General features: G+C 41.5%; 1 protein-coding gene across 7 annotated transcripts in view; it reads left to right on the top strand.

The window, feature by feature from the left end:
* Window positions 1-10,431, top strand: part of rgs12b (regulator of G protein signaling 12b) — a 40,709-nt gene extending 30,278 nt beyond the window's left edge. For 4 of the 7 annotated variants that reach the window (XM_026358879.1, XM_026358878.1, XM_026358880.1 and 1 more), the window contains exons 7-19: window positions 2,624-2,793; window positions 2,929-3,021; window positions 3,188-3,331; window positions 3,576-3,758; window positions 4,062-4,212; window positions 4,655-4,749; window positions 5,011-5,217; window positions 6,121-6,194; window positions 6,331-6,457; window positions 6,553-6,649; window positions 6,807-6,883; window positions 7,798-7,969; window positions 8,294-10,431. In XM_026358879.1, coding sequence (XP_026214664.1) covers window positions 2,624-2,793; window positions 2,929-3,021; window positions 3,188-3,331; window positions 3,576-3,758; window positions 4,062-4,212; window positions 4,655-4,749; window positions 5,011-5,217; window positions 6,121-6,194; window positions 6,331-6,457; window positions 6,553-6,649; window positions 6,807-6,883; window positions 7,798-7,969; window positions 8,294-8,910 — 2,207 coding nt within the window. In that variant the 3' untranslated portion in view covers window positions 8,911-10,431. The remainder of the gene's footprint in view (window positions 1-2,623; window positions 2,794-2,928; window positions 3,022-3,187; window positions 3,332-3,575; window positions 3,759-4,061; window positions 4,213-4,654; window positions 4,750-5,010; window positions 5,218-6,120; window positions 6,195-6,330; window positions 6,458-6,552; window positions 6,650-6,806; window positions 6,884-7,797; window positions 7,970-8,293) is intronic. The other 3 variants (XM_026358883.1, XM_026358884.1, XM_026358885.1) reach the window with 3 other exon arrangements.
* Window positions 10,432-11,199: the final 768 nt, after the last annotated feature.

An 11,199-nucleotide genomic window follows, 5' to 3' on the forward strand; every position in this document is an offset into this window, starting at 1 on the left:
TGACAGAGAGAGAGAATGTGAGAATGCGCATGCAGGTACGTGTGCATGTTGTGCCCCAACTCTCTCTGTGGTCTCTCAGGTTGTCATCCAGGTTGCTCACCATCGTCAGCGTCTCTCTCGTTCAGTCTTATGTTTCTCCCTGACTTTTTTCCCTCCTCCTCTTGCTTTCTCTCTTTCTTTTCCTTCCTCTGATCTTGTCAGCTGTGTGTGCGCATATGTTTTCTGTATTGGACCTAGTGATCAACCTAGTGTGTTTGAGGTTGCTAGGACCCCTGTTAGGGTGAGTATGGATGAAGGGGCTTGGATACCCCTTAGGATTCGCCACCTACCCCGCTGGCATCACACAGGGTCTTACCAGCTCTACCCAGGTGAGGAGATAGGCAGAGTTTTAACACTTATTTGTCAAGTAAAGAAAATGCTGACTTTAGGCACAGAGGAAAAATAAATGTAACATGATGACAGTAGGCAGGGCTTAATGTTGAATATGTGGTTAGTTTTAGTTTAGTTACAGAAATCCATTCATTGCCACGTTTAAGAGATGGTTTGTTTAAGAAATGGATTTGCAACTACCAACCTTGTGTGTACACATTTGGTAGAGCTCCTGTTACTTTTAACAATGTTGTTGTTGGCATAAATGATATTGTGGTTAATATTTTCCAGTGCACTGCATCTGATCTCTGTGGATTGAATTGGTGTTTAGAATGAATACAGAGTTATGATTGAGGTAGCAATGCTGTCCCTGGACAAAATCCTATGATTTCCAAATTTTCCTACTTGTTACATTACTCTGGGTTGCTATCAAATAACTTTAACTTGGCCCACTCTAACATATGTTCTAAAAGTAGTGTAGTATTTCATTATGCCATTATTGATTCTGTACAAAATTAGCAACAGAAAAAGTAAGTTTTGAAAGATAAACATGCTAATTTTTTGCTGAGTTTAACACTTGGTCAGTGTGCTTCATGAGTAGTGTGCAGCTGCAGTTTGATCAGATCTGATTGACATTAAGCAAACAGTCCCACAGCTGTCATCACATTTTCATTCAATTGTTGCTATGTTCTGACTGCTTTGCAGAAGTATGTGACATGAGGTTTTTCCGATAAAGTCGGTGCAACTGTCTCATACAAAATACTCAAAAGTGTTATTCATTACTCATAGTAAGAAGTTGATTAAAGGAAATAGGTTTTCTAAGCCTCTTACTTTTCGAATATTTAATGTTAAGTACGGTAATGAGCTTTGTAGACTGTTCTGTACTTGCTTGTTTGGTTTTTCTGTCGATGTGTGTCGGAGTTATGAAACAGAGGAAAGATGGTGATTGACAGTTTATTTTTTAGAAGATCATGTGGGAAATGCAGAAGTAAAAACACAATAGCATGATGTTGTTTATAGTCCTGTATTACTGTTGTGTTGTACCTTATTATTGACAGTCTTACTTTAGGACATACAGGTGATCTTTCTCATGTGTGCCATGAGACATTCCAACCCCTGTGACAGTAAACAGGATATGTGGTCTAGAGAAGGTATGGGTAAATGTTTGCTTCTTATTCACAGTGATACATCAGCATTAATGACTGAATAAGTTGTCTAGGGAGTTGTTTACTCTGCTGGTTTTAAGCTGAATGAAAGTCTAGTGTTTTGGTAAAACTGATGAAAAATGTCCTCAGTGTGAAAACTGCCACTGATAACATTAAACCAATGAAAAATGTTCATAACAGGAAGTCACACTGGAATTATCTGTTAATAGCTAAGTTTCTGAGTGGTACATTACACTGGATTCCTGGGGCTTGTGAATTTATTTACAGGATTTGCGTTGTCCCTGACACCTGACCAGTGATGCTTTCCCTCTGGCTGTTTTTGTATTTAGTTTTATCTCACTTAGCTTAGGGGCTGAAGATCCTTTATTCTGGTTATTCTTGGCTTCTCTGTGGGCTTCAGCCTGCCTTATGATCTTGTCTAAGCATCAGGAGTGTATATCCACTGAGGTCTAGTGGTGGGAAAAGTGGGATTTAGAACAATTAAGAATTCTTTCACTCCTTCATGGAAAAGTTTAAATCATACTTTTAGTTTAGGAAAATACTGTTTCAGGAAAATAATGGGGCATTTGGTTTGAATGTGAAGTGGACTTTCTATGGAATTGTAAAGTGATGTGATCATATCATATATAAAGTATAGCGGAGCTGAGATTGTGGTAAGAATAGGAGATAACAGATGACTTGATAATAGCTCAAACAAATCAAATCTGTAAAGACAGAATTGTAGGTAGGTAAGTATATATCAGTGAAAGCATGCTACATGGATGTTGTATTTCAGAGTTAAAGCCAAAGCAGCAAAAAGACACAGCAGGGACATGTGGGGAGATTAGTCTCAATGGATTGACTGCACCTGCTATGGCATTAACATAAGCATTGGACTCACCTGGGACACACCAGACACAGGTGTGTCACACAGCAATTAAAAGTGGCCTTTACAACTGCTCATGGAAAAATATTTTTAATTATCTCTATATTTATTTAAACTGTTCACAGCAGTATAACCAGCGGTTATACTGCTGTGAAGGTGCACAAACATGAGTAAAGTAAAGAAATTTAAAACTATTTGGTGTTGGGTCTATTTATGTGAACAGAACTGAACAGCGTGGAGCTGCAGGGCTGCAGCAGTGACAACAGCCTGAACAGTAATGCCAGTCTGCCCAGTGTCCAGAGCCACCGGCGCCACACTGAGAGGAGAGTGGCAAGCTGGGCTGTCTGCTTCGAGAGACTGCTTCAGGACCCAGTGGGAGTCCGCTACTTCTCGGTACTATAATAATAACATCATCAACAAACTTTGACTCACACAAAAAAAATATTTTTCAAAATGCAAAACAAAAAATGACAACTCTGACTCTGACAACTTATGTTTTCCTAACCATTTTTGATTTTTGTGCTGCAGGAGTTCTTGAAGAAAGAGTTCAGTGAGGAGAATATCCTTTTCTGGCAGGCTTGTGAGTTCTTCAGCCATGTTCCCGAGAATGACAAGAAACAGGTATGTGAGATATGTAGGCACACAGTCTAACACTGCATACATTTACACCCTTCTAACAAGACTGAAGAGTGGCATGTGTTAATTAGTTTTCTTCATTCCTTATCTCCTCTTTTAACCATTCCCCTGACCTGTCCTCCACCTTCCATGTCCCTCCTACCTTCTCCAGCTCTCTCAGCGTGCCAGAGAGATCTACAACAGCTTCCTGTCCAGTAAAGCCACAACACCGGTCAACATAGATAGTCAGGCTCAGCTGGCTGACGACATCCTCAACGCCCCCAGACCTGACATGTTCAAGGAGCAGCAACTGCAGGTAGTGTATAAACCAACCACAGACTTTACATAAATGACACTGACTTTCTTGTAAGGGGGAAGTAAAAAGAAATTTTCCCTGAAAGACAAAGTATTATTATGGTATTATTACTCGGAAAAGTGAATTAAAACAGACCACTATTGAATCTTTGGTTTGGTATTATCCCTCTCAGCCATTGCTTGTTTTAACATTTTACTGCCCTCACTTTTGAACTTTTACTACTTCTTTCTGTTTCCTCCTTCAGATCTTCAACCTCATGAAGTTTGACAGCTACACACGCTTCCTCAAGTCTCTGCTGTACCAGGAGTGTATGCTGGCAGAAGTGGAGGGCAGGCCGCTGCCCGATCCTTACCACATCCCCAGCAGTCCCACCTCCAAACACAGCACCACTGGCTCAGACCGCTCTAACCTCTCCACACCTAAGAAGGTAACACATCACACCTTCCTTTTTGCTGAGCCTTCTCATAAGTTGTTACCTGTGTCAGGATGTAAAGATAAAGTAAACACAGCGATCAAGGTCAGAAAGACTTGAGAACGTGTACACCAAAATAAAAAAATGACAGATTATTAAAACTGGTAACTGACTGTTTTGAATATCTTCATATAGTGGAACAGATAATATGTTGTGGTGTGTGATGAAAATGATTGTTTACATGCATACAGCATATCTCATCTGTTTTGTGCATCTTTGTGTCTACGATTCTTCATTTATTTTGTATGTGTCTTATAGGAAGACAAAAAAAGCAAATCTGGTCGCTCTTTAAACGAGGACAGTCGGGATGACTCGGGAGACCGGAAGAAAGGCATGTTCTTCTCCTGGTCCCGCAACAGGAGCTTTGGGAAAGGCCCGAAGAAACGAGAACTGGCCGACTTTAACTACAGTCAGTAGTTTCATTCATTTGAAGAGGTTAAAGGCTCCTTCTTGAAAAAGTGAACAACTACTAAATTGTTACTTGTTTGATAACACAGACGTCAAAGCAGTTTTTCTTTGAATGTTGTGTAGCTGTGGTTTACCGCAAAGCTGCTCAGTTCCAGTTCCAGTTATTACACAGTTTGCCCTATAGACTGAGTTATCAAACATGAACTATTTTTGGTATGCTTTGCTAATTTTAAACAACAAAGTGAACACTTGTACGATACAGTAGTCATCAAAAAGATCAAGTTGTAATTTAGTTTAGATTTATATGCACATTTTGGGACGGTGTAGTACAATTATTAATAGTTATTCTTACTGTAAATTAACAGTTATTCTTACTGCTTTGTATGCTAGATATAGAGGTCTGAAATTTGTCTTATTATTATTATTATTATCTTATTTTTCAGATTTCTCTGGTAGCAATGGTCGCCGTGAGTCCCAGGGTTCACTGTCCTCAGGAGCCAGTCTGGAGCTGGGGACATCGGGGTCAGGGAGAAACGAGGTCAGTCTGAAAAAAGGCATCAACTGAGACTCAATTTAAACTTTCTGCTAATGTGCATATAGACTTTTATGTCAGTGTGAAACAGCTCAATCTTCACCCTCATTCTCGTTTGATTTGATTTATCTGCTTTAATGGTAACTCTGAAAAACAAGGATGCAGAAAGGATGCTCTGCTCCCCCACCATATTTATTGTCTATTTTCCTGTTTTAACCCTCCTGTCACGTTGCTGTCTCCTCTTACCCTCCATGTCTCTTCCTCCAGGGTGACATTTCCCGTGGTACAGTGTCAACAGACCGAGGAGGGGGCAGCGCCCCCTTGAGGCAGTGTAACATAACCTTGCCAGATGGCTCATGTTGCTCTGTGCCTCTGAGGGCTGGAGTGTCCATCAGGGACCTGCTGCTGGGCCTCTGTGAGAAGCTCTGTATCAATCTGGCAGCTATTGACCTCTTCCTGGTTGGAGGGGAGAAGGTAAGTGATATTCCAATTAAAGTATATTTGTTTGGTTTCTAACAACAAAATTTAATGTGGTCACGTTGCTTATGTCAAACGTGTTATTATAAATTAAATTATAACCTGACTCTGCAGTTCTTGTCAGTTCTATGCACTTTGCACCTTCTGTGACGTTCTGTGGAACACTTAATGTTAATCAGTCTCTGGCTGAACGTGCTCCTCTGTCCAGCAGCACACTGTGTAGTGGGTGGACAGGATTGTCCAGGATTGAGAGGAGTTTGGACAGCATCCTCTTCTTAGCTACAGCATGTAAAGGGTCCAGCTTCACCCCCAGAACAGAGCCAGCCCTCCTGATCAGTTTGTTTAGTCTGTTAGTGTCTGCCACCTTCATGTTGCCACCCCAGCAGACCACAGCATAGAAGATGACACTGGAACCACAGACTCATAGAACATCCGCAGCATGGTGCTGCATACGTTGAGCCTCCTCATTAAGTACATCCGGCTCTGAGCCTTTTTGTATAGTGCTGATAAGTTCTTTGTCCAGTCCAGTCCAAGTACACTCCCAGGTGTTTGTGCTCTGATACGACCCTAACCTCCTCCTCTTGTATAAAGAGAGGAGGGACGGGACTCCCAGATTTCTTGAAGCTCATCACCAGCTCCTTTGTTTTTCTGATGTTGAGTTGAAGATGGTCCACACCAATCCACAAAACTATCCATCATTCCCTGGTACTGTGCAACGTCTCCACCCTGAATATATCCTACAACTGTCATCTGAATATTTCTGAAGTTCTGCAGTTGTAGGTTGTATTAACTCTAAGGCAGTGTGCGACCACGTCTCTGGTAGTCAGTAATATCAGACTTGAAGGTTGTGTAACAATGTGAACATATTTCGTGATGAATACATTTTTTTCTGTCTTTCAGCCACTTGTTTTGGACCAAGATTGTATGACGTTGTGCTCTCGGGACCTCAGACTAGAAAAGCGCACACTCTTCAGGTGCAGTAACATACCGTAGTAAAACATCTCTGTGTTCTGAGTGTTGTGAAATGCCAAAATAATCATTTAAAATAATCTGTAGTCACCAACACTAGTGCCACATAGACCTACACTTTTCTGTTCTCTTCTTCTCCAGACTTGACTTGGTCCCTATTAACCGTTCTGTGGGACTCAAAGCTAAACCTACAAAGCCAGTGACTGAAGTCCTCAGGCCTGTGGTTGCCAAATACGGCCTGCACCTGCCTGACTTGGTGGCACGAATTGTGAGTAACTTCTCATGCTGGCTGTCTGTAGATAAACAGACGTAGACAGTCAGTGATGAGCTCAAACTCTAATCAAATTTGTCTATGTGATGCAGAGTGGGGAGTCAGAACCTTTAGATCTAGGTCTTCCTATTTCCAACCTGGACGGGCTGCGAGTTGTATTAGATATAGCAGAACACGCTGCTGGTAAAGGTAAGAAACACACAAACATGCATGTAGTTTCTGTCAGTAACGTTGGCTGATGTCTCTTATTTATAACATATTGACTATAGGAACTGTATTTGCATTGTTGTCTCATTTATTGTCATTTTGTATTCACATCTCTCTCTGCTCTCTGTCTTTCATCCAGCAGACAAACAGACAAACAAAGTAGCTCCCTCTAAGAGTCACGGCCCGGCCTCTACAACCAGAAACCAATCAACAACAGTAAGATGTGCTACAACTCCTTATTCCCTGATTTCTTCTTGCTCTGGAATGTTCCATAACTCACCGAATGTTTCCACTTCCTGTTTGACGATGTCACGCTACTAAGTGTCTGTTTGCATTGTGTTAAAAAACAAGCTGAAGTTTACGGTTTGTGTCTGTGCCAGTGTTCGGGCTCTGTGCGACTGTATTTATGTGCACTGTGTCTGTGGAGCCGAGAGCCACGTCACACTCTCGAGGTTCCAAATGTTCTATTGTTGTGGTCTGCCTGTGGCTGAATGCATCATCAACTTTTCTCTCTGGTTTGCTGGTTCTCTTTCTTCCATAACAGTCCTTCTGGCCAGGCGATATGAGCCCAGCATCCAAAAAAAAACCTTCCAGGGATGTAGTTGGTGGTGGTAGTAGCACTTTAGACTGTTGTTAGGGTTTTCCTGTTTTTATTGGGTTTACTCTTGATCAATGGCCTGTTGAAATGGTAATTTATTGGTTTCTTGGTTAATAGAAGAATCTTTTTTTCTAAACCAGCTTTTTCTCACCTCAGGGGCAGTAGTGTGGCTTTTATTAATAGTAGGCGGTGTTTTGTATGTTCTTAGCCTAAATGTTGGTGATGCCTAGTACTCACAATGTGAGACATTGTGGTTAGCTGGATGGAACATCCTTCCTGTCTTTTAATTAGAATTTATCAAAGATGAATGTTTTACTACAAATATTCTAAATGAATTTGAATATTTTAAGAATCCTTTTTAGACCATTTTATAACATTCGTTCCCCTTACCTCGCCATCAAATTCAGCTCATTTACAGTTTGTCACCTCACCATCAGTACCACCAGTCCCCACATGTTATAACTTGTACCCATACCTGCACCCCCATCATCAGGGCTCTAATGCCCCACTCTGCTCTCCTTGTGGCCTCCAGGGGGAGAACAGGCCATCAGGGAAAACTGGCTCAGCCCACCCCGGTGGGGAAAACGGAAAGGCTGGGCCCAGCCCTGACACAAGCAGCCAGCCCTTACCCAACCACTCTGTCTCTCTCCATAAGGCTCAGGAGAAAAGAAAGCAGAAAAAGATTAATATAGATGAAGCTGAAGGTAAAGACTGAACAACCTCCTTCTCTCTGTAGTTTCTGTAGCAGTGTTGTGTTGCTGTGATCTCACTAACCTTTTGCCTGTCTGCAGTACTGCAGATGCAGCACCAAATGCTTTCAAGGCTAGCTAGCTTCATGTAGCACAGTCACTTCTGCTCACACTAAACGTAGCTTTGACTTGTCTAACTGATTAATACACACCCTCTGCTGCATGTTTTCTGAATGAGTGTTTATCCCTGTTTTTAAAGATGCTATTTTTGATGATTACTCATTTGTATGCATTTGTTTGTGCATCTGACTATGCGTGTGTATGCACGCATGCCTGCAGAGTTCTTCGACCTCATATCCAAAGCTCAGAGCAACCGAGCAGACGACCAGCGAGGCCTGCTAAACAAAAGTGACCTGCAGCTCCCAGACTTTCTGCGACTGTCACCAGTGGCAACCAACCAGGCTACGCCTCCTCCCTACAACTCAGAGCCCAGTTGCTCCACCCCTAATTCCCGTAACCCCAACAACGGCAGCTTCCCTAGTAGCGGTCGCCAGGGCAATAAGATGAACAGCAACGACAGGGGAGGTGGAGGTAGCACACACTTACTTAATGTGAGTCACCAGTCCCAGAGCTTGGACTCTGCACTTGGCACTGAGAGTGGAGGCGGAAGGAAAGCCAGGCAACCTCCTCCATTTCCAGGCACCATCTCCCCCATTCACCCATCCCAAGGTGCCCAAGGTACCCAACGTGCGGTCCTCCAGAACTCTGGCAGAGGAGAAACAGTGCAGATGCTGGAGGAGGACACCCTGTCTGATCTGACTCTAGTAGGAGAGGGGGACATTAACAGCCCCAGCCTCAACTATGTCCCTCCGTCGGCCCTGCCTTGCAAACCCCACCCCCGACCCCAACAAGAAGCACATGATGGTCGGCCTAGCTCAGGTACTTCCCCCGTGTGAACTTTGGAAACCTTTCAGCTTTCTTCCTTCACCTGACTGCTAGTGGGACTGGACGTCCAAGCTAGTCGGTTTAAAGTTCCTTGTTGGCCGCTTCTGCTCTGTGGCCTAATGTCCCATAATGCATCCAGATCTCCTCCGTTCCTTCATTCATAATTTTTAAATATAATACCTGACCTTCCCATAATCTAAAGCAAATCAGAGGACAATTTTATCACAGAGTAAACAAACATATTAATGAAAAAGGAAAAATACATTAAAGAATCAAGCTTTATTCCATGCAATATAAAAGGTTGTTTATCTGGTCACACAATAGATATATTAATCTCATATAGTGTTGTATGAACTAGCGTTGAGCCAGAACCTGCAGAAAATTAGCAGCAGCCCAGCAGGAGAAGAGAGGAAAAATGGATGCATTAGACTTGGACACGACTTGTCCTTTTAACTTCCCTGCGTGGTGTGTATCTGTGAACTTTTGAGTGGACTTGCTGTGGACCTCTTTCTTCTTTGGACACGAAAGCTCGAACACGAGCTCAGGATTAATTGGTGATGACCAGTGCCAAACTTTCTCCTCCAGTCCTCCCCCTCCAGTGTACAGAATCTAACAATGCACTTTAGCCAATTACAAACAAGACTTTATACATCTGACAAATATTTTTCTCCTTTGCTTTTGTTTTTAAATGTTCACTTTTCAAAATGTTTAATGCTATAGGTGGTTGACCTGCCATAGGCTCAGAAACACAATCTGCTAACAATTACTAGTTGTTCTACATTCATAATGAAGGCTATGTTGCTGCATTTCTTAGAGAACCATGTGTTATTTACCACTTTTTTCACATCTCTGAGCGCACTGTATGCTGACAGAGTGGGCCTCATAAATACAATCATATGCTACAGTATCATGAACACACAACTTAGCTCAGCTGTTCTTTATCATCTTGAACACAGTACATTCTGTGTTTCCAGCACTGCCCCGCCCTCTTCAGCCATTTCTCATGTCATTTTTGAAAAATAAGACTACAGTATAGCCAGTGCATACGTGCAATCATGCTCTGTGATCTCAGAAAGTTCTGCACTGACTGTGCACATTTTCTTGTTTTCATCTCAATTTTTCCTCTTTGCACTATATCACCCAGTTGCACGCAGCAGTTTTTGGACAAATCAGCAATTCAGCAGTGTTAGTTCTAGTCCTTCTTTACAGGACTTAGCTGTAAAAAATAGACTAACAAATCAAACTGTTTCACTCTTTACTTATTATTACCTTTTTCTTGTACTAGATTCTCAACAAAACAGTAATTTATCCCACGTCTTTGTCATCTTTACTCTCGGTTAAAAGTATTAATTTGTACAGTTAACTTTGTGAAACCACCATATTGCTGTAGTCATTATTGAATTGCAATGTAGCCATGTCGTTTCTTCAATAGAAATCAGTCCTCCCCTGTTGTGTTCAGTTGAGTGTACTGTCTGTAAATAGATCAAATAAATCTTTTAGAGGTTGATCTCTCTCTGTAAATGCTCATGTGAGCCGCCTTTTTTCTTTTCTTAAACTATCCAATTTATTCTTTGCTCCATTTAGTGTGTGCGTCACATGTGTCCTTGGTGCTCCTGTACATGAAGGCGCTGAGGCGGGATCGTTGGTTACATGCAGCGTTTTATCTGAGGTTAAGAGTTAAAGTATTTATAGGCATCTTCATATCTTCACAATTTATGTGAAACACTGTCCCACCATGGGAATAACCAGTGGTCGAGTAACAGGGCTAAAAACCTCTTTCATAGAAAAAGGAATTAGCTGTTGTGCTATAAACAACCCAAAGGTCATTTAGCAATTCAAGTTCTAGTCTGATATTTCCATACTAAAGAATTTTTGACAACATTTTTCATATTTTTCTGATCCAGATCCAAACTAAGGGGCAGAAATCACATATCTCATTGGCAATTTTCACATCATGAACAAAAAGAGAAGACTAGTTGATTTCATTTTGATATGTGTGTGTGTACTTTTTCTAATATTAAACATTTTCCAATATTTTTACACAAAACAGTACATTAATATTTTGGTTGTTTTACTCACACCATGTCATATTTTTCCATCCAGATTCATTCAGATTTCTTTTTTTTTTTTTAACAGATCATCAGGTAATTATTTTTCTAAACTGGATTCTTAGCACTGTTATAAAGTGAGACTCTGAGGTACTTTTTCTATGCGATGCTTCTTCACATTCTACTCCATAACATTTCACACATTAGACAGACATCATTTCACAACAGGGTTGTTATTCTAATGCATGTTCT

The sequence above is a fragment of the Anabas testudineus genome, chromosome 1, assembly GCF_900324465.2.
Source record: "Anabas testudineus chromosome 1, fAnaTes1.2, whole genome shotgun sequence".
In the NCBI taxonomy this organism is placed as follows: domain Eukaryota; kingdom Metazoa; phylum Chordata; class Actinopteri; order Anabantiformes; family Anabantidae; genus Anabas; species Anabas testudineus.